Genomic DNA, 23,986 nt, shown 5'->3' on the forward strand with positions numbered 1-23,986 from the left:
GGAATCTTCTTATCTTGACTGGGGGAAAAATGTGAGGAGATGAGCAGTTAAAATCTTAGGAGTTGCACAAGTATCAAAATAAATTCTATTCACTCTAAAACCATTCTGTATTTTCTTCTATTTGGCAAAAATCTTTCAGAGAAGACCACGCCAACTTCTTCCAACAAAGGTATCTCTGCTTGTACAGGAAGCTGCACATGCCTTCACTCCCCATGAAGTGAATTGTATGCATGTCAGGATGGCCCATTCCATTAATCCCTCAGGACTTATGAGGTCAATTAATTTAACTCTTAAACATTTTTTTTTCCTAATACGACATACATCCATCATTTTTAGCATCCTTCCCTTTTTCTTATGGTATTGGTTTGGGTTTTTTTTTTTTTTTTTTTTTTTTTTTTTTTGCCTCTTTGTCTTTTGAGACATGGTTAGGGCTAACCTCAAAGTCACTGTGTACCTGTGAAAGTATTTAAATCCCTGATCCTCCACTCTTCATTCCCAACCTGCTGGGGCTGCAGACCTGTGCCACCTCACCTGATAACAGCTTTAATTGTCCTAATCCCTTGTTTTCCTTTCTGTTGTGAATCCTAAGGCTTCAATATCCCTGCATAAAAGGCAAGTGAAATAGCCTTCTCTCTGGAAATGCTAAGTATCATCTTTAAAGATCTGCACACATGTTTCTTGTGAAAACCAAAGGGAAGTAGACCTCCAGCCTATAGCTCAGTCACTAGACCATTCTTTCTTCTCTATGCAACACAGCAAGTGTTGGCACCTTTGTCTTGCCCACAGGACTTGGAAGGCTACAAGTACCTCACTTGTTGGCCCTGTCTTTCCTTCTTACCTGGTGTTTCTGTTTGCTTAAAACTTTGGTGGCTCTCCTGCTCTGGCAGAGGCAGGAGGTCCCTGCCCAGAGTCATGTTCATATTTTGGCTCTGGCTGAGATAACTGAGTGACCTAACAGTCCCAGAGCGAGTGTCTTCCAGAAGCCTCTTGGGTGGCTTTGGATTGGGATAGCCCGATCATGCTGAGGTTTTATCTGGAGGTGCACATCCAAATCTTCGGTCTTCTTCCTTGCATAAGCTTGCCTGACACTGAGCCTTCTCTGAGCACTTCCTATTGCCTCAGCAGACTGAGAGTTTCTCAACTCCCCAAATCTGTTCAAAAAATGATCTAAGGGGCTTTGTTGTTCTTCTTCAAAGTGGTCCCATTCTTCACATCCTACCAACCAACTAACTTATTGTTATAATAGTCCCACTTCTAGCTAGCAAAATAAACTTTCATTTCCCACTGCTTTTATTATGAATTCCCATCAACATGGAGATTTAAAAATATCGTTTATTGTTGAACAATTCTGTAGATCAAATTCTGACCAGGGGTGGGTAGGCAGACACTCTGTTTACAGTTCCTCATAGCTGAAGCAGCCTGTCAGGCCAGCAGGCTGGGCCTTACCCTCATGCTTGGAATAGCTGACCTTCCAATTATGCATCTCTGACTTAATCTTCTGCCTCTCCTGCTTTCAAGGGTCCATATGATAACATTCAGTGTAGTGACTTGAGTACGCTGTAGTCAATTCATGATAATCTACACTAGGTAATGTATTGTGATTTTACCCCCCCCCCACGCCCCCGCCATGCAAATTTCCCCTCAAGACCTCTAAAGTAGCATCCCTGCCTCAGTTTACAATCTACTGTTACCTTGAGTAAGCTGCCTAATCCCATTGACACTTAGTTTATTTGCTTGACAAATCAAGGCAATGAGGTAATTAAACAATAAAAGCCAAACCAAATCAAACAACGCGCAGGTCAAATGTTCAGGACATTATAGTTTTATTATGTCTTCACATGATTCGTTTTAAATTGTCCGTTAATTCTCAATGTGGGATTGAAGTAGGAAATGCTGAGTCCTACACATCTCCTGCCTTACTCACATCATCTGGTGGATATGTGCATTGCGAGGAGGATGTAAATGCTCAGTGTATATTACAAACTTGTCTGACATCTCTTCCTGAGTCAGAATACTATCTATGATGAATATACGCAATGAACTTGTACGATAGTCACTGCATACAAAAGTCCCCACCGTTTAACGCGTGTAAAACTCTTAGCCCCGTGTGACACTAACATAGGAGCTGACATTTGTTTCAGGGAGGGAGATGTGGGAAAGATGTGCCTATAAAAGAATATTTATGACAGAATGGTGAAATGTGACCACGACTGTCACAGCCCTGTGTGTATGAATGAATGGTGGCCTTGAGACTGAACGCTTTTACAAGGCCCATGAGCTAATTAGAACTTCAGTGATTATAGAGACTTGCAATATTTCATGCCTGGAGCCAAATTACCTCCAGCTCTCCCCAGGTCCCTCTATAAGTCATTCCTTACTCACCTCAAGAGTCTAACCTAACATCCCCTGGCTATCAGATAAATCCCTTTGAAATGAACTTCCTGCAGCCCTAAGGCTAAGGATGCCATCAGATAACATTCGAAGCCTCTAACAGATCCCCCAGTCTGGCTGTAACTAGCCTATCAGATGCTTCCACCAAGGTATCGTAAAAGTGCCTCGATCTTATTGTAACTGTTCTGTTCCTATAGAAACTGTATGAAATGGTTACCATGTTGGAACATGGAATTGGGGGTGACATGAATCTGTACTCCTGGGCCACAACCATTCTTACTTGGCTCCAGAATAAACTGTTTGTTTGTTTGTTTTTGTTTTTGTTTTTTGAGACAGGGTTTCTCTGTGTAGCCCTGGCTGTCCTGGAACTCACTCTGTAGACCAGGCTGGCCTCGAACTCAGAAAAACACCTGCCTCTGCCTCCCAAGTGCCAGGACTAAAGGCATGCACCACCACACCCGGCTACACTAGGGTTTTTTGTTTTGCTTTGTTTTGTTTTGTTTTGTTTTGTTTTGTTTTGTTTTGTTTTGTTTTGAGGTAAGGGTGTGATTTGAGCTAGGCAAAATCTGTCAGATCTGCCCTAGTGATATACACTATGCTCTGACAGAATGCTTCAGGAACAGAGATGGTGGCAAGATAGTGCCTCGTGGAAGGTGGAGCCAGGCGTGAAAGACAATGAAACCTGAGGTTCTAACTAGACAGAAGTGGAAAGGTGGGGTGGGGGCAGAGTAAGTCATAGAATCCTTATCCTTAAACCTCATCGAGTTGCTTTTTCCCTCGGTGGAAGCCCTGGAAAGATAAGGGTTGCGACATCTGGTCAGGTTTTTCAGCCTTTTCCAGCTATGTGACCTTGATTTCCTGCTGGTCAGATTACCAAACAAGAACAGTAAAACAAAGAAGCCCATATGATTAAAACTTTCCAGGCCTGGAAAGATGGCTCAGCAGGTAAGAATACTTTCTAGCTAAGTGTGAAGATTCCAATGTCACCTCCCATGTAAAAAAGCGGAGTATGGTCTCTTGTATCTGCTATGGAGACAGGAGAGTCGCTTCGACCTGCTGGTTGTGAACCTAACTCAAGTTTTAGTGAGAGACCCTTTCTCAAGTGACTAAGGCAAAAATAGAGTAAAACACTGGCTGTCCCTGGCCTCCCTCCACATATGCACACAGATGCCTATACACACAGACTTGTGTGCGTGTGCGCACACACACACACACACACATACACACACACACACGACTCATGCACGATTAGTATGTTCAAACTTTCTACAGGAGCCCTAGGCTTGGAGAAGAAACTAAAAGGCCCCAGCACCAGCCAGAAGAAGAGTCTGCCTTACAGGAAAAGACTTCCCACCATTCTAAGAGCCAATTACAGGTCACCTACCCTGCATATTTCCTGGCTCTTGCCTCTTCTATAAAATTGTAGCACTACCACAAGCAAAATGGAGAAAAACTGGGGGTGGCAGGGGCTGGCGGGTGTTCTCTCCTGGTTTGGAAAAAACTGGAATGCATCTAGTTTCTGTTTCCTAATTCCTTTTGAAATACATGGAAACTGAGTGGTATCCAATTTGATACTAGTGTGACTCAAGAGACTAATGCATGCAAATTCAAATTTGTTACAATCACTGTTTAAATGGGATTGCCTCAGTGAGCTCAGTAGTGCCTGTGTGAGGTTTGTAGAGGACGAAGCATGAGCAATTCTGCTGTTGCTGTTGGCATCAGGACCTCCCAAACCTAGATCACATAGGCTACAGCGGGACCTGACCTGCAGGCCGGTTGCCAAGGCAATAGGCACCATATTCCAGGCATCCACCTGACTCACCTCCCACCTTTACCTGCCTTAAGTCATTTTCTATATAAATAAGGAGAACATCCCTCCCGCCCTCTCTCTCCCCCTCTTCCCTTTCTGTTGCTACCTTGTCTCTCTCACAATCCCAATAAAACCTCTTCCATGTGGAACTGCCTTGGCCTAGTGTGCTGTTGAGATGCCACTGCCATTCTTACACATCAGTTGCTATGTCAGTGTACCTGAACTTCCGGACAGAACACAGAGGTTACAAAGTGTGTGCTGCTCAGTATGTGTAGTGGTTTGAATAGGTTTTGGCCCCAATAAACTCATGTGTTTGAATGCTTGGCCCACAAGGAGCGACACTATCAAGACGTGTGGCCTAGTTAGAATAGGTGTAGCCTTTTTTTGGAGGAACCGTTTCACTGTGGGGATGGGTATTGGGGACTCCTGGAGGTCTCCCTGGAATGAAGGAGAGCCTCCTCCTGCTGAGAAGTCCAAGGAGGAGAGCCTTTTGCCGCTGCCTTTGTACCAAGATACAGGACTCTTCTCTCCTCCAACACTATGCCTGCCAGGATACTGCCATGCTTCCTGCCATGATGATAATGAACCGAAAATATAAGCCAGCCCCAATTAAATGTTGTCCTTCATAAGAGTTGCCTTGGTCACGGTGTCTGTTCCCCGCAATGGAACCCTTTCTAGGACAGAATGAGTAGCTATGGATGGAATATGCCAGTGACCAGTGACAACACCTTCTCATGGCTCAGCAAGCTCTGAAGTCCTTCTAAAGAAACACAAGAGTACATCCAAATACAAGTCTAGCAGGGGAGAGCATGGGAGAGAAAAGAAACACACTGTGTATTAATAGTTCTTAGACGTGTAACTATAGGGGGAAACACATCCTTGCCAAAAGAGCTGTACATTTTAAAATGTAACTTTTTAAAACTAGAGATGGATTTAACTTAATTGTCAGGCATGCACCTTTCCCTACAATATACTGTATTACCAACAAAATTGCAGTTCCAAAAATTATTGTAAGTTGGTTATCAAAGTGAAAATACTAGTAATTTTCACTTTTAAAATGTATCATATGCCTGACAACTGAAAGTAAAATATTCATTTAAATTTTAAACTGTTGTCTACACCAAGAAATTCATTTGTCACACTACACATTTAATATTGGAACCAAATGTGATCTTGTTTTATAGACACAATGTCAGTGTTGACATTGAAAAGAGAAGAAGGCAGACATTGCAATATTATAGAATGGTAATTTTGCATACATCATATGCCAAAAGGGTTTAAGAAGTTATTTTATGTGGCTTTGAGATGAGCTAAACTACCTACATATTTATAGAAATATTAAGCTAATATTACTGAACGCTACTCTCTGCCTAAGTCTTATAGTGATTGCACAAGGGGTTTGATTATCTTAAAATGGCATTGTAATTCCTGAGAAACAACTGTAAGGCTTTTACATGCACAAGAAACCCTGGAGGTGTGGTTCTCTGGTACAGCATCTTCCTACCATGGACAGGAGCCTGAACTTAATCCATAGTACCAGAGAATGTAAAACAAAGTAAAATACTTTGTAAAAATTGCATATAATGTGTCTATCATTCTAATTATTCTCTTTAATAAACATATATTGAATTACTCTCCTTCATAAGACACACAAGTCTGGGGGGAGGGGTGATGTTCTCCTTTTAAGGCTTTTGACAGTTTTTCTTTGGGGATGAGATGGGGAAGTGTTTCACCTCTAGCCTATGCTAAAAAGATGCTCTTGTTTTGTCCCAGTGAGCTACGTGTGTCCTGCTTCACTTAAGAACGAAGACTACGGAGAAGAACGTAACTGATTTCTCTGTTGTCCTGGTTTATTCATAGTTTGGGTTTTTCTGCTTCAGAAAAGACAGTAGAGGACTTAAAGCAAACAGGCAAGATATCAAAGATGGTACACAAGGAGAGGCGCAGACTTTAAAAAGATGCTTGGAGGAGTCTATGCTGTCAAGTACAAATTGCATGCTTATTTCTAAAGCTACAACTGAGGGAATTTGTGCAAAGGACTGAAAGCACTAGAAGGGATTTCCCTTGGAAATGCCACTTTGCCAAGTAGTTATCTTTGTTTGGAACCCTGCATCAGCGCTGACTCCATCTGAATAAGGATCCAATTGCTCTGCTCCTGTGATGACAGAGGTGGGGATCAATACTACTCTCATAGCAGACAAAGGGTTTTCTGAAATGTTGAAGGTTCGTACTTCCTGGAGTGTAGTCTCAGAGTCTGGGACTCTTATCTATTCCTAGAATGACAGTGCAGCCCCGTGAAGGCTACATACACAAAGTCCACCAACCAAACACACAAAATTTAACCTCAGGTTTGATCTCCTCCACAAAGGAGGAGGGGCTGCTTACTAGAACCTTTGAATAAAATAAATAAAACCTCTCCTTAGGGTTGAGGTTGAAATTAGGCATTCCCCTACTCTCTTAAGTTAGTTACTCAATACTGTATAAAACTTTCCTGGTTTGAACTGTTTTTTCTAACAAACCATAGTCAGTTTCCAGACCAAGGTGAATGAACCACTTTGAACATCAAAACTCTGGAATTTTCTTCCACCTTCCTGATAAAATTCATTCCACCAAAAATAGCCTATACACACCAGTCTAAGCTAACCTAATTGCCACTTATAGAGACAGGGATTAGTTTATAAGTGAGGAACTTCGCAAGATCAGGAAAGACTATGAATTTGCACCATTCACACATGGTTCAAATAATTTCTTGGCCAGAATTAGTTTCCACTAAAGTTTTTTAGGTCAACTAGTATTTTATAAAAATCTTTAAAACATTTACCAAACCCACATTTTATCTAACAGAGAAATAAAAAGTCTCACCAGTGTATTATTTGCTTAGAATGGTGGACATTATTTCATTTTTCTCATATCAGAAGGCCTACAGGAGTTACAGTCAAGCCTTATATGATTGAAGGAAATGTCACATCTCTGTCGATGACAGACTAATCCTTCTGGGATTTGTCTCTGATGGTGACATTCAGAGCTATTTTGATGCAAGTAAATTCATTTTGTCCACATTTTGCATGAGCCACGTGTGTTTTCTGCACCTTTCCATCCAGAAGCATTCATCTACATACATGACGCTGGCTATAGGTGCTAGAGTCTCCATAGAGCACAAAGAACAGAGCCAAATGCTGCTGTAAACATCCTGCTGTGAAGACTTGGCTTTTTGAAACAAAAAGCAGCTATACTTGTAGAGCTCTTTCCAGAGTTGGTATAGAAAAATGAGCAGAAAAAATGGCTTCCACTAAATATTAATCTTCTGTCATACATGAGGTTCACAAGCTTGTGGCAGCCACATAGGGAATTGGCAGTAGAATTTACCACTCTCCACCCCAGAAGGACACAAGTTTTGATTACTCTATACAGCTACAGCATCTAATGTCCCTCTGAAATGCATTAATTTTTAATATATTGAATTACGTGGTCTTAGTTTCTTCTGTTGCCCTGATAAAGTTTCCTGACCAAAGCAACTTAAGGGGGAGAGCATCTATTATGCTCACAGATAGGATCAGAACCTCCCATTTCACAGAATTCAAGGCAGCCACTTGAAGCCACTGGTCACAGTACATGCACAGTGCCATGCATTACTGTACACTTGTGTGTATTTCCTATTCTCCTTTCTGTATTTATACAGCCCAAGGCCCCACACACAAGGTATGGGGTCCTCCTACATCAAGTACTGTGATTAAGATAACTTATCAGTCATTCTCAGAGGCCCTCCTCCCAGGTGATCTTAGACTGTGTCACACATGAATGTTACTAATAGGTACATGCATCCGTGGGATCAACGCAAACACAAAGGTTCTTAGCTGACACCAAACTGGAGACAGGTATTCTTTGCAACTGTGTAAGGACATACATCCATCTGACACTACAGGATACTTCACAGCAACCAAATAGCTCTATAAAACACAAATAACAAAATGTGGAACTCATCTCATTACCCCAATTTGACGATCAGGCACACACTACAACCAGACGAAATAACTTTAATACTTAAGATAACAATTTACATAATAAAATCTAGTTTGGTTTCCTATGGTCCTTTCCTTAAGTTTGCTAGATTTCTCCATTAACACAGAGAAAAAGACAAAAGTAAAGGAGGGAGGAAGGGAAGAGAGAGAAAGGCAGGAGGAAGAGAATAACTGATTTGACTTATGAGTTTTCTGCTAAAAGCTACTGGATACTTTTAATAAAGCTACTGATTTTGTGTTTATTGTACCCAGTGTTCTCCAACACAAATTTACCACACAATACATTGCTCTTTCTTCCAATAACTATCCTAAAAATGTATTGTCAGGGTGTTTCAAAATAGGAATTGGAGCTAAGGAATTTAAAGCAAATTTGCTCAAATTACAAACCTGAGAAATTGTGAAACCCAGTTCTGATTACCTCCAAAAAGCTTAGATACACCACCTTCCCTCACAAGGGCTGTATGTTTTCCTCTGCTCCAAATTAACTGTTCGTGTCACTCATGTAACCCACAGCAGTAAAATTACCTTATGTGACAGTTAAGATCTGGCCTGCTGAAAGTCTACTAATTTAAAAGGCTTGGTCTCTAGGGGGCACAGATGAAAACGTGGGGCCTACTAAGGGCCTTTAGGTTATCCTTGTGTGTCTTCAGGAGGATGGTGGAGCCTTGCAACCTTTTTCTCTTTCTTTAGTTTACCAGCTGTATACGAAAGGGCTCTGTATTCTTGCCACAATCTTCTGCCTTTGTACAAACCAAAACAATTTAGCCAATTGATCTCGGAGTGGATTTTTGGCAGGGAAGCCCAGTATCTATTTCCTCGGGTGCTTACTGTGCTAATGGTAGGATAATGGTGGTGGTGTAGAACACCAACTTATGCATCTTGCTGGTGGAAGACCTGAGACTTAACAGCTCTGATTCTAGTACAGTTTATGGGCAATCAAAGTAAATTATAGTGTATAAAAAACATTGAACTAGTGTACTGACTAGTTTTGTGTCAACTTGACACAGCTGGAGTTACCACTGAGAAAGGAGCTTCAGTTGAGGAAATGCCTCCATGAGATCCAACTGTAGGGCATTTTCTCAATTAGTGATCAAGGGGGAAAGGCCCCTTGTGGGTGGGACCATCTCTGGGCTGCTAGTCTTGGGTTTGATAAGAGAGCAGGCTGAGCAAGCCAGGAGAAGCAAGCCAGTAAAGAACATCCCTCCATGGCCTCTGCATCAGCCCCTGCTTTCTGACCTGTTTGAGTTCCAGTCCTGACTTCCTTTGGTGATGAACAGCAGCATGGAAGTGTAAGCCGAATAAACCCTTTCCTCCCCAACTTGCTTCTTGGTCATGATGTTTGTGCAGGAATAGAAACCCTGACTAAGACAACTAGTTTGTTGAGCTTATAGGCAGCATCTTGGATTCTTTCTTAGTACTATTAAAAGACACCACGACCAAAGTAATTTATAAAAGGAAGCCTTTAACTTGGGGCTCATGGTTCCAGAGGGTAGTAGAATTCACTACACTCATAGTGGGAAGCACAGCAGAAGATGGCCAAGCATGACATAGAAAGAATAGCTGAGAATTTAAATCTTTTCCACAAGTGAGAGAGAGAAAGAAAGAGAAAGAGAGAGACAGAGACAGAAACAGACAGACAGACACTGGGGGGGGGGGGCACAGAGTTTTGAAACTCAAACCCCACCCCCCAGTGACATACCTCCTTCAACAAGGCCACACCTCCTAATCCTTTCCAAACAACTCCATCAATGGGGACCAAGAATTCAAATACATGAGCCGGTGGGGTCCATTCTCACTCAAACCACTTCCATCAAATAACACAGTCGCAGACATGTTTGAGATAATGTTACAGCCCAAACGATGTCAAAGCTGGCTATATTTTCGCATGTAGAAAATTAGTGTGGTCTTTTCTTAATCTAAGGTTTTTAAAAGTTCGCCTTCTAGACAAGCTGTCCCCATTTTAGCCCCACCTCCTCCTTCCCTTCCCTTCCCCCTCCTCCTCTCACAGGGATAGGTGATCTCCACAGACATTCACAGACAACACACAGAGGAGTCCTCACTGGAGTCAGATCAACATGCCAACACTGACAAGCTGAACTTCAGATGCTGTCAGGCTCTCTCTGTCTTGGTTTTCTGGTCCCTCAGCTTCCTGTAAACTTTGTCCTTTGCCCATCGGCCTAGGCAACAACTAGGAATCCTTCATCCCATGGATAGCCTCAGTCTGTTCTTCAAGTACCACTTGCCTCAGGGTCCCACCTTGGGCCCTCCACAGCTCCCTTGCCACCCTAAGAACCTCCCTTCATCTTCTACCCAAACCGAGTGCCTGGACCACAAGCTACTGCTTTCCAGAACGTTTTCTTTATGCTTCCTTCAACTCAACCAGCAACTGGTACATTACCACAAGGCCTCATTTCCCTTCCAGGACCTGCTTTCCTGCCACTGACCCATGCACTCTGGTCCCCTGTCCTTATGCAGATGTACTTGTGCCTGGGCTGAAAGGGACAAAACCAGAAAGCCTATTGCTTGAGGAACATAATCCATACATTCCGCACAGAAGATGGGAGCAATCATTCTTAAATGGGAGCTGACTCTAGCTGTTTTCTAAGCTGTCTGAATCCATCGATAACCTTACAGAGAGGAAGGAAAGCTCTGAGACCATTAGGGAGAAAGTTGGAGCCAATCTAACAGCTGCAAAACAAACCAAACAACAACAGCAACAACAACCAACCACAGAGCTGAGTGGGAGCGATGCTAATTAATTGCTAATTAACTGCTAAGGAGAGGGGCCAGGAGTCACAGAGACCCAGCAAAGGCAAACAGCACATCACCAAAAAATGTGTAGTAATAAATATTTGGTGAATGAATATAGCCTATCCAACAAAAGAAGCTTTCTGGGAGCTGCAAAAATGATAAACTGCTAACAAAATGAAAGCAAAAGTTTTGAATACCAAATCACTTCACTTCAGTTCTTAGAGTCTATTTTTTAAATAACCATTTTTATAAAAAAAAAAAAAAAAAAAAAAAAAAGAGCCGAAGACTTTCAATGATGGCTATAACTAAAGCTCAGAAATACAATAGTTACGTTGAAATTCTAATTATGATTATTCAGTAAGACACGTGGCTACATACAAGTAGGCTTTCTGCCTTTGTGACAAACCTGCCTTAGTTGTCAAAAGTTTGATTAATGAATAATTTAGAATGCTACTTTGTCTTCTCTAAATCCCCAAATTTTAGTTATTATTCATTTAAAAGTGCTTGTCTCATGAGGTTTTGATAACTCAGCTGCAATTAGGAAGCTGGCAAAGAGTCCGCTGAACATTTTATCAGCATACAAACCAGGCCATTTAGAGGGAAGAGAACAAGAGGGTGCTCTGAATAACTTAGAATATAAACAGGGAAACTAGAAGATAAACCTCTGATCTAAGTGAACTAGTAAATAAATGTTAAGCTATTTGGATGATGCAATTTAAGATAAATAACATATGAGACAACAGGAAGAGTTTGAAAATTCAGGATGAATCAATTTTGTTTGCTGTGGGAGTACTTCCTACCTCAGGAGGTACTCTGCGCTGCATTTCAAAAGCATGTGTTCAGCAGCATGGGGAAGACTGCCAGAGTCCTTCACACAATTGCAATGGAGCTGCCTGCAAGCAGGAAAATGCACAGACCCCCATCTCTAGCCCTAGCCTTGAGGAAATGCCTGAAACGCTGTTCATTTTGAGTGGCTGCCTGGTCAGGGTGGGGGAAGGTGGTCCAAGAGAGAGGGGGTGATAGAGAACAGAAACTCACTTCTCTTCTTAGGAGTCTGTGATCTCTCCTGTGTAAACCACAACATCTATGGCACACTTTGTAAGTTCCAGTTTTATATACCACATGATGAGATGCACTCTCTTTAAAAGCTGTGTGTGTGGCAGAACTAACTTCCTATCAGAGAAGCGCTTTTCTGACTCTGTATTATTAATATTTTCTTGCCTTCATCCTTCCGTGCACATCCACTCTCTTCTACTAAAAGCAACATGTCTATAATCCCCAACCTTTTTCATCTCTAGGGGATATTTTTTTCCCTCCTGTTAGATGGACTCATGGGAAATGGGAAAAGACATGGAAATGATGTCATTGGATCAGCAAGGATGGGTATGGACCTGGGAGAGGATGTCGAAGGACCAGCTCCTCTGGAGAATGCCTTGATGGTAGAGGCAGCCCAGGAAAGGTGTGTCCCTGGCTTTCTCAATACGTTTTCAAACAAGCTAACTTTCCTTTGAGACTGAGTAATGGAGTAAAATGTTGTCTGTCTAGAAGCTGCATTGTTAACAGAAGACTCTGAACTTCAACTGTAGCCCATGGAACTTGTTTCCTAACTATCCGTACCCTCCAGACACATGCATCTCTCACAGGTACAGATTTTCAGAAAAGCCAGCCTGTTTTTGAGCAGGCGGACCCGAGACTACCTATTATTGTTTGTTCCAATCCCTTGTTCACCTGAGGTGAAGCAATGAATGAGACCATAGAAGGTGAGAGTGTTACCCGGTACTTCTCTGACAATACCTAGCAAAAGTAGCATTCCACTAGCAAGCTAATCCAATGTGGCTTTATTCTCTGCTGACTTACTGTGGCTCAGCTCCCTCAAGGTACTTAACACCTTCAATTCACCTCAGACACCGCCTTCCTGCAATTTCTACAGTTTTATTTCTTGTTTCCTTTCTTTTGTGACCAGTCTCTGTGATGTTCAAATTCTGGATTTCATTACCCACTTCTACCGGTGATTGTTGCCTGGCCCACTTTCTTAGAAAACTCTCGGATTCTCACACTTAAACAAGAAGCCTGTTGTGGCAACGTTTTCTGAATGCTTGCCTGAGAGAACTGATCAGTAAGGACACATGTATACTCAGACATTTGAGAAAACCATACTGTTTTCTGTAACCTACACACAACATGGACACAACAAAGTTGTCTGCATTTTCCAAATCCCATAAAACACAATGATTGGAATCCACACTCATCGTATCTAAGGCCCTGCCTTATTAGCTGCCCAGCCTCAGTACCACTTAGCAAACCCAATAGACAACTAACTCCACAAAACCAATGCAACTCAATAGCTACTGAATCCTCTCTACATCTGAATAGTGTTGCAATCGTTACCCTACCTCCTCTTACCTCTTAGCGTGAATTGACATTTGTTGGTCTCTTCGAATAGGAATTTCAAGTCACCTGAACTAAGGGAACAGCCTGATGCTATGCTGTAGTCATTACACACCTCAATGAATACAATCATCTCAACTTAAAAAAAAAAAAAAAAGATGACTAAGAACTCATGAAAAGGCTTTGCAATTAAAGCGTGTTTTAAAATTGGAATGATGGTTGCCTTTTACGGAGGAAACTAAAACGTTACAAATTTTCCAATAAGATCAACCACTTTAAATTATGATTGCCAGTTTATAAAAAGCACCATTGCCATTTCTCTCATCTGAAATGAAAACTTTACTGTGAATGCTTTCTCTTGAAAAATATAAAAGATACATTGTGTAATGGGTTTTTTTTTTAATTGAGAAAACAAAGTTAGATTTCATGCTATTCTAGGAACCCTTATGCATGCTAAAAGTTGTTTGGCAAGGACATGATATAACAATTAAAGGCACTCGACACTGTCTATTTTGAACCTTACTTTACAGCTTTCTGTTCAATGGCATATTGGGTAGTTTTATTTTGTAAAAGAATCTTACATTATACCCAAGCTAGCCTGGAACACTCTCATTCTGTACCCTAGGCTAGGCTGCAACACTCTCATTACATATCCTAGGCTAGCCTGCAACACTCTCATTCTGTACTCTAGGCTAGCCTGGAACACTCTCATTCTGTACCCTAGGCTAGCCTGCAACACTCTCATTACATATCCTAGGCTAGCCTGCAACACTCTCATTCTGTACCCTAGGCTAGCCTGCAACACTCTCATTACATATCCTAGGCTAGCCTGCAACACTCTCATTACATATCCTAGGCTAGCCTGGAGCACTATTATTATTTACCCTAGGCTAGCCTGGAAACTTTCATTACATATCCTAGGCTAGCCTGGAACACTCCTTTGTTTATCCTAGGCTAGTCTAGAACACTCTCATTACATATCCTAGGCTAGCCTGGAGCAATCTTATTATTTACCCTAGGCTAGCCTGGAACACTTTCATTACATATCCTAGGCTAGCCTGGAACACTCCTTTATTTATCCTAGGCTAGTCTAGAACANTTATTATTTACCCTAGGCTAGCCTGGAACACTTTCATTACATATCCTAGGCTAGCCTGGAACACTCCTTTATTTATCCTAGGCTAGTCTAGAACACTCTCATTACATATCCTAGGCTAGCCTGGAACACTCCTTTATTTATCCTAGGCTAGTCTAGAACACTCTCATTACATATCCTAGGCTACCCTGGAACACTCCTTTATTTACCCTAGGCTAATCTAGAACACTCTCATTACATATCCTAGGCTAGCCTGAAGCACTATTATTATTTACCCTAGGCTAGTCTAGAACACTCTCATTACATATCCTAGGCTAGCCTGGAGCACTATTATTATTTACCCTAGGCTAGTCTAGAACACTCTCATTACATATCCTAGGCTAGCCTGGAGTGCTCTTATTATTTACCCTAGGCTAGCCTGGAACACTCTCATTACATATCCTAGGCTAGCCTGGAACACTCCTTTATTTACCCTAGGCTAGTCTAGAACACTCTCATTACATATTCTAGGCTAGCCTGGAACACTCCTTTATTTACCCTAGGCTAGTCTTAATCCTTGGCACTCCTCTTCCTCCCTTATGCTCTATTCCTGGCTTTATTAAACACACTAAACTGAGACTAAATACATTTCACTACTAAGCACCAAAGTCCCATAACTAGATGGAAATGAATTATGCATAACAGGAATATTTAAAGGGAAACAGTTAAATCAACATATTTGGTAATGATTTCATATAAAAATAATGGTAAATAAATGAAGTTATAATGACTAGACACCCCTAGTTTATTAGCTAAGAGGTTTTGTCTAACACCGGCATACACACTGAGTCAAATTTTATACAGAAACACAAGAAATAGGAAATGGCGTGTTCATGTACCTGAGGCTAAAGAAGAACAGATCCATTTTGACCATATTTATTTTTTGAGTTTGAGAATAAATAAGACAGGGGTTAAATTTTTCCTAAAGTTTAGGCTTCGTGGCTAGTTCTCAGTTGCTGAACATTTTTTTCCTAGATCTCCTGATTTTTAGAAATCAGATAAATGAATTGATCAGAACCACACACTGCTTCCTCCAACCAGCTCTTACAAGCAAAAACAATTATGGAATTCCCATCTATTGGGCACTGGGGGTGGTGGGGTGGTAGCCTCTTCAATTCAGAGTGGCCATTGACACAGAATGTGGCTGGTCGCTCTTACCCCAGGGAAGGAGGGACAAGCATAAATGTAATCAGACCTTCACTTGAGACTCCAGCCCCTTCACCTGGTCCCACAAGTGACACACACTGCTGTTCCAGCTGCAGGTGGTCTCGGGAGGGGCTGGATGCACAGGATTTGGTACAGCATTTGTAAGTCTCCACTGAGGTGGGACTTCTCTTTGGCTTGGCTGTTCGGGCATCACTGGAAATCTGTAAGTATCACCAGCCCATGTTTCTGTAAGCCTGACAAACTCATCGGTTCACTGGCAATCTCTTTGGTTTGTCATTGATGCTCTATTGGAATGAGCAGGTTGTTTGTATCCCCCCACCCCTACCCTTGGGAAAGTCATGTAATGACTAACTATTAAAATCTCAATAATGCCAAGTACACTTATCGAACAAACGGTTTGAAAGCAGTGCTATGCATACTTCCTGTCTTAAAGAAATGTCTTGTTTCCCATAAAAGTATTAAATCCAGCAATTTAAAGTACATTTCCTTTCAAATCCGATCAATTCATCATCTGAGAATGTTTTGCGCATACATATGGCTGCTGATGCACATTCGTTACTAAGATGTCAAAAGTGGTCACTGGAAGAGAAAATCCCAATAAAAAATTTAAAACTCTCTTTTGTTCTACAACCATATATATTCATGAGTTCCAACCTGCTAACACAGAAACGCCAGAGATGACATGTCACTGTCTGAATTAAAAAGTACTTACACTATTGGCTTTTCCAGGCGACTTCCCTGTGAACCAACAATCTCCCCCAATGTACAAAACACTTGTCCCAGAAAGTCCTAAAATAGATAAGAGGATTAAAGCTCATATATTCTCACACTGATGTGCAACAGATATTTCGTGCATCACTTTTGCATTGCTTTCAGTACTGAAATACAGAATTCTCAATTCCAAAAATAAAATAAGCCCAATATGAGTCGACTTAGGCATGTCACTCTCCTCCAAGTTCACACGCTATGTCATACTTCAGTCACAGAACCAGTTTGCTGTTTTGAGCTTCCAGGTCCTGCAGTGTCACAAGACCCACTGCTCTGCCACTGTCTAGATGCACGCACTGAGAGAGCAGAGCGGGTGTCAGGAAGAAGCCCCATGCTCCAGGATAGCCTGGATGCTTTCTGAGATCTTCGCTGTCCTAACAGCTCTGCAGGGCAGAGCTTCGTACAATGAATGGCTCAAGGGAAGCTCTGTGAATGATGTACAGACACCAAATATGACGTTTCATTTTTTTTTCCCAGTAAAATAAGTCTACAAATCTACTTGTTAAATGTGCAAGGTGTGGTACTGAGTTCACTAAAGTTTCAGAAAAAATAACTTTTCAAATTAAGAAAGAAAGAAAAAGAAGCCAACTCATGCTACAGATAAGTAAACTGGTGTTTGAAGTAGGCAACTTGCTTAGAACCGTGCTGAAAACCCAGAAGATGAATGCGAAGCTCGTTAGGGCACTATGGCCAGCCATGCGCTGAGAGTGGGAGCTCTGGACTCAGGTACACAAAACGCCAACGGGCCACAGAAATAAAATCCCTCATTACTCAGTGAGGGGAAAACAGGAAAATGCGGTGGATGGCGTTCTAAGTCCAAATAGGAGTTTTCCTCGTGTAGATTAGGAAGGAAGCCTTGAGAGGCACTTGGGGTCACACTGAACTGTTAATCCTAGAGGAAAGATCAGACTACACGTGTGCAAAGAAACGAACTCAAGTATGGAGGAGTGGAGGTGAGGAGCCCGGATCAGGAAGAACTCTCTAGGCTGGACAAGTGGAAGCAAGCAGGCAGTGTAGGTCAGTGAGGGACACGATCAGAGCAGAGAGTCCGGTTAGGACAGCACGCCTCTACTACTTGCTCAGATCACCGGCTCGTGACAGCAAAGGTTTTGCACTCAGGAGAGGACAGTCGCTAATATTAAGCAAAGTGATATAAGATCCAAGCCAAGGTTGCAATGAGTGGTGGGAAACAGATTTGGTGAACTGGCCCTGTGTGTGGCAGGGCCTGGAGGCAGAGCGGAGCAGTCCATTGACCCAAAAATTCACTGGAAATCTAGAACTTGATAACATATAAAGGGCTGTACTATCTTAAAAATGCAGGTCTTTTAAATTTTGTTTTTTAGTGCACAAAACAACTGTAATCCTTATTATAAATTATTAATTGTTAAACTCATATTTAAATTGAAAATCATTAGCATATTGTGTCGATTTCAATATATATTTAAAATACATGAGAAGTGGAATAAAGCTAAAGCTATGTACAGCTGAATACTTGGCTTTCCAAATGCTTGGTATTTGGAGAATCAGCTACAGAAAAAAAAAATTATGGAGCACTCTAGAACTGTTTACTAAGAATATTTATATCAATGACCTACAGCAAACACATTAGGTGGATTCTGTCAATGGACTAGGTAGGATCAGAAAAAGCTGTAAATTATTGCACAAGAGAACACAATAGATATAGGTGGCAGTGTACACACCTACCAGCAAACAGGGGAGCACCATTATGTTAATAGACGGAAAATCCAACTAGTTAAATCAATAAAATGTGTGCTACTACCTACACTGTGAATCTATGAGAATCCTGCTTCCTCATCCCATCCCATGTTCACAGCATCCCTGGGTGTGTCCTGCATTTCTGAGTGTGCACCATTCTAAATCGAGCAAGACATTCACTACTCAGCACACGATATTTACTAAGCAGTCACGAGGTGGGAGACTTCTATTCAATGTGTGTTTTAGCTGGCTTAATGGCTCACATCTGCTATGCATTTCTACAGTGCACCCATGTGTAAATAATTAGTGTCTTTCGGTGGGTATTTTTAGTTTTTTTTAGGGGTTTTTTTGGCTGTAGGTAGAGATGGAAATAAAAACAAGCTACACCACAAACTGTCTCACTGTGTCTTAGGCTGGTGCCGTGTGACCCAGTTGTGGAATCATTATAATTAGATGATATTTCCAGGAATAAATGCAGCCTCTTCTACAACGCTACGCCCCTACAGACCAAATCTAGCCTGGAGAATCTTAGGCGGCTGAGAAATGCTTTAATGTAGAACATAATAATGACTACTGGATTCTCCCTAAAAGGACAATGAGAACAGTAAATACCTATTAAATTCATTATTTTATAATTTATATGGGTTCATAATATAAATTACACAGAAACTCATTCTGTTCATACCTAGGATTCATTGAAACTTAAAATATTTTCTTAAATAATCCTCCCAGGAATACATGCGGTAGGAATTATTATGTCCATTTTGTAGATCGGACTACTGAGGTATAGAAACATCGTTCAGTTTGTGTATGAGTGCAGACAACAAAGACCTTTGTGATTCTATTCAAAGGTAGTATGTTATATTTTAAACTCACTGATTGTATGTGTGTGTGTGTGTGTGTGTACGCTCACACCATAGTATGTATGTGGAGATTGGAAGATAGTTGAAAAGAATCCTTTCCCGTTTGCTGTCATGTAGGTCCCAGGGCTGTCCTGGCAGCAAGCTATTACCAGCTATTACCCTCAATATACTGATGGCAAAAAATAAAGGCAAGAGCAAAACAGGAAGGAGAGGAGAGGTGAGAGCAGCAAGGGGTGAATAAGAGCAAGAATAAAAAGCAGTGGCTAACTAGCCAGTGGATGTGCTCAGACTATCCCCGCAGCAATCTGCATCTACATTTGTTACTACTGAATGACTCAACCTGAGTCCTGTTAATTATACACAAGCCCACTGTTTCTCTCTTCCGTCTTAGGTCTAGACACAGCATCATATTCTTATTCTTCTGATTCATTGTTTTAATTATTTCTTAAGTATGAAGAACTGGTGTGTTCTGTTGCCTAAATTGTATCTCATGTTGTAGCTTGAGACTTGTCTGCCTTCTCTACTGTCATTTCGCTTCTGCCCTGAGCTTTAGAAATTTTACACATAGGAAAAGAAAGCTCTAGGAACAGGGAGATGGCTCAGAGAGTGCGCGCACGCGCACCCCCCCCCCCCACACACACACACACTACATAAATAAAAAAATATTTTTAGATGTTAAAGGGAAACTTTGCAGTAAAAGAACTGATTTGTTTAGGTACAAACACTAATGGTTCCTATATATGATTTATTTGATTGTCACACACACACACACACTCAGTGAGTTTACAATATGACATAATACCTTTGAATAGAATCACGAAGGTCTTTGTAGTCTGCACTAATACGCAAACTGAACCATGTACCAATGTCCCTATAGCTCAGTAGTCTGGTCTACAGAATGGACATAATAATTCCTACCGCATGTATTCCTATATAGATAATATATGCAAGGCACTTGGAATATTTACGTCTGGAACATAATCCTCCTGTCCCCTGGCTAAATCATTGTTACATACTAATAATACACGACTTGCTACAAGAACCCAATACTGGGATACTTCTACAACTACCTAAATAAAATATCTTCAGTTCCAATTCCAGTCATCCAAGGTCACTGAAAGTGCTCTGATGCAATGGAGCTGTGCCTTACACATTAACTCATCCTTCATGGTATTCACATAAACATAGAGAAGGACGTTCAGAGACCACTAGCTCAGCGAACCCAGAAGTATTACCTGAAAGACGTTTCCGACGTTTACTACTAACACACACAGCATATCACAAACCTAATCCTAAGCAACCTCACGAGCATCTCACAGCCTGACATCTTTCTCTCCACAGTTCTACTTACAATAACTTTGAAATGGTTTTTCCTACTTTATTAAGGGTTGATGAAAATCTGCATACATAATTTCCCTAATTAATGGGTGATTTAGGTTAAAAGTCATTCAGTGTTGTGTTGATGGTCCACTTTAATTCCACAAAGTCACTGGGGACAGTCAACTGCTCATGCATGGCCTAACCGTTGGATGTCTTCACATTGAGTTGTGATTTGCTTTTATACATTTTTGAGATCATGTAACTAATTTTTAACACATCTATACAAATAGTCGAAGAAAAACTGGATGTTAAAAATATCCTGCCTTTGTAGTATGTTTTAACTTAATGCAGTAAAATTGAGGAACTGAAAATTTCTACCCAAAAAGGTCATATCACTGGTGTTACCTGCTAACACTCATTGCTGGAATGCCTTTCTAATATTTCCAAATTAATTTCAATTTATTTTATTTTATTTTATAAATTGCATAAATGACAATGGTGAGTGAGTTGTTAGCTATATCATGCACTGATTTATTATGGCAATCACTTTTAAGAGCCAAACCAAGCAGTACGTTGTCTCAGTAGTGATTCCTGGTTTTAAGTGATTATTGCCTCGGTTGTATCATTTGGGACGTGAGAAAGTTCACCATGGAACAAGTGAGCTCAATATTTTAATAGAAATAACTGGTTGCAGTTTAACAATAGAGCAACACGGATTTTTGTCTTCAGACCCAGGGTTTTTACCTTTAATAAAAGATCATTGATGAACCACAGCAGTTGAGTCCATTCTTCCCAATGTTCTAACAAAAACCTCCAAACTAACTTACAGAGAAAAGTTCGAAAATCTTCCCCAACTAAATTTATCTATTTACCCTTTGGACTGATGATTTTCAAGGTATTTTTATCATTATAAGAGGACACATCAAGGTAGTTAATTAAGCTACTGACTGAAAATTAAGGTTTCAACAAATTGGCAGTCACTGATTAAAGCCAATCATTTTTTTAAAAAAATCAACACAAATACATAACATACATTTTAAAAAGCAATAAAATTCACACGTAGCAGAACCTCCATGTGTAAAATAGTACACATGGAAACAGTGTAAACAGCACCTCCTGGAAACATATTATCTTCAATAAAACACTAATTCTCAACTAAGCTATTTGAAAAGTAACATGCTGTAGTTCATTTTCTCACCAGCAGTAACAAGCAAATATCTAAAAGACTAAGACTAACATGGAATATTGACTAATAATTGTTCAGTATGAAATGCTTTAGTGTTAGTTACTAAGTAATAGTATTAAATATTACATAAAATCATCATGAGGACCTCTATTGATACTAAATCCTGAATAAAAGCCAATTTTCCACATAAACTATGCCAGCTCATCCAAATTAATATGGACCTGAGTCACAATCACGCAGTCAGGATCAGGCAAGAATTCTATGACTCAGAATGTAAGGCACATTCTAGAAGACTGAACTCACACGGGGAGAGGAAATCTAACCCACATATAGAGTAGCAACCATTCAGGTGTGATCTAGTGAGGCTGGGTCTCATCAGCTAACATGCATCAGGAAGCTTTTATCCCCCAGACAGCAAAGGATAACAGGGGGGACAGTTATACAGAGACTCTTTCAATGGTGCACATAAAGAACAGATCTGAGAGCTACACTCCTCTGTAGGTGTAAGGTGCAGTTGGGAAAATGACAGTAGTGTGTTCGCTCTCAACTCCCCACCCCCAGCAGATAAGAGCCCATCACAGAAAGCAATGACTTCAACAGGCAGAGAACTGACCGTGAGTGCCTGCCCCAACTTATATTTCAACAACCCCTACACCTAGGGTGAGAGAACATTGCAGAAGAGGGGAGAGAAAGATAGTAAGAGCCAAAAGAAAAGGAAGTCTGCTGTGAGGTTGTGTCTTCTATATATGAGAGGGACACTACACCCGTGACATCTCAACAGAACCACTACCTAAACCATGACAAACCAGAAAGAATGAAAACATGGATGACACGCCAACATGAATTGGGAAAATCTGACCACATCTCGCCCATACATGAAGAAGAACAGGGAATTATCAGTTGCTGAGAAGGACTAGTCATCCCCAGAATAAACCTCTTCTATGGATCCAATACCAAGTGGTAAGCCCTAGAAATATATGCGTACAAGAAGCATTAAACAGACCCAGCAGCTTGTATTCACATATTTATTCACACATGAGTGTACACATGTACACACATGCATATAATAATTGAAGAAAAAAAGAGGCCATGAATTTGAAAAGGAGTGGATACAGAGACATGGGAGGAGTTGAAAGGGAAAAATGAATTAATAAATATTTTTCAAGTATCTGAAATGTTGGGGGACCAAAACGAGTTAGAGGGAGCAAAGAGGGTAGAGAAGAGACAAATACTGTGGGATCATGGATGAAATCCTCCAAAAGTCCCTGATTAACGTGAAGGAGAGAACCAGACAAATGTGGGAGACAGAAGCTTACAGGTGGAAAACTCTCAAGAGCAGCATTGTTCTGGAGACAAAAATGCAGATGAGTCAACAAGGGTACCTGAGGGGAAGAAAGCAAGGGGATGGAGCAGAACAAACAAGGAGGTGGAAAGCACCGGGTGGGCTGGAACCAGACAGAGGCAACAGGTAGCAACAGGCTTTGAAAATGATGATTGTAGCTAACCTTCCTCTACAGAACTTCTAAAAGCTCAGTTCACTCAAGAACCTGGCCTCTCCTTTTCTCCATTTGTATTCTCTTTAAAGTAGCCTAAGTCCTAATACTCTCGACTGGTATTTTCCTGAACCCTGCCTCTAGTCTCTGAGCACCACCTAGCCAATATGTGCATTTAAAGGCTTACCGAGTGTCAAGTCAAAGTTAGCATCAACTTGGTCTCACCACCCAGGTCTCACCCCACATCCCTGGCCTCAGACACCTCTGCAGTCGAATTCACTGTTTACCTAGCTATACTATATCTCACCAATACTCAAGAGAGCCGAGCAATGTCTCTTATTTCACAGCCAATAGGGAATTCATCTATAATCAAACAGCCATGATAGAGATAGATTCCAGCTGGGATTGTTTCTTCTCATTTCAGTGGCTTTAATTGTCAGATGTGACTCATGCAGTCCAACGACAACTGTTATCCTTGGTTCCGATTTTGCATCTCTGACCTCATTCTTCACTTCGGCAGGCGAGCATCATTGAAATGCATAAATCAAACCACATCGCTCTCCAGTAGCATACAACAACAAAAATTTAGACCTCTTAGGGGCATGGCCTGTAAATCTCTACATCCCATATGTATATGCCCATTTCAACACTGTCACAGGGCCACAGTATACACTACATCCCTTTCTCAAGGGACTTCATATTGCCTCTCCCTTTTGTTTTGAAATTCTGCCTTGCTAAGCTTTTCGGCATCTCCCCTCTGCTCTCCTGTAAACTATTTACTCAGTAAGCACATACTCATGAGAATGATGGTCCTGCCACATTGCCTGGTAAAGGGGAATCTCTAGGGGCTTCCTGAAGTTTTCCTGGGGATGAGCTCTGGAGAGGGCTAGCCTGAACTTGTTTCTCTTCAGGGCCTCCGAATCCCTGTCAGTTGCCATGATGGAACTAAATGTCACTGCTTCCTACCCAAACTTTCCCA

General features: G+C 41.2%; 1 protein-coding gene across 3 annotated transcripts in view; it reads right to left on the reverse strand.

Annotated features, from left to right (window-relative positions):
- Positions 1 to 23,986, reverse strand: part of Cpne8 (copine 8) — a 187,679-nt gene that overhangs the window by 98,951 nt on the left and 64,742 nt on the right. For 2 of the 3 annotated variants that reach the window (XM_021183655.2, XM_029469850.1), the window contains exon 6: positions 16,374 to 16,450. The exons of the other annotated variant lie outside the window; for it this stretch is intronic. In XM_021183655.2, coding sequence (XP_021039314.1) covers positions 16,374 to 16,450 — 77 coding nt within the window. The remainder of the gene's footprint in view (positions 1 to 16,373; positions 16,451 to 23,986) is intronic. 3 annotated transcript variants of the gene reach the window in all.

Source organism: Mus caroli, chromosome 15 (genome assembly GCF_900094665.2).
Source record: "Mus caroli chromosome 15, CAROLI_EIJ_v1.1, whole genome shotgun sequence".
NCBI classification, from domain to species: Eukaryota; Metazoa; Chordata; class Mammalia; order Rodentia; family Muridae; genus Mus; species Mus caroli.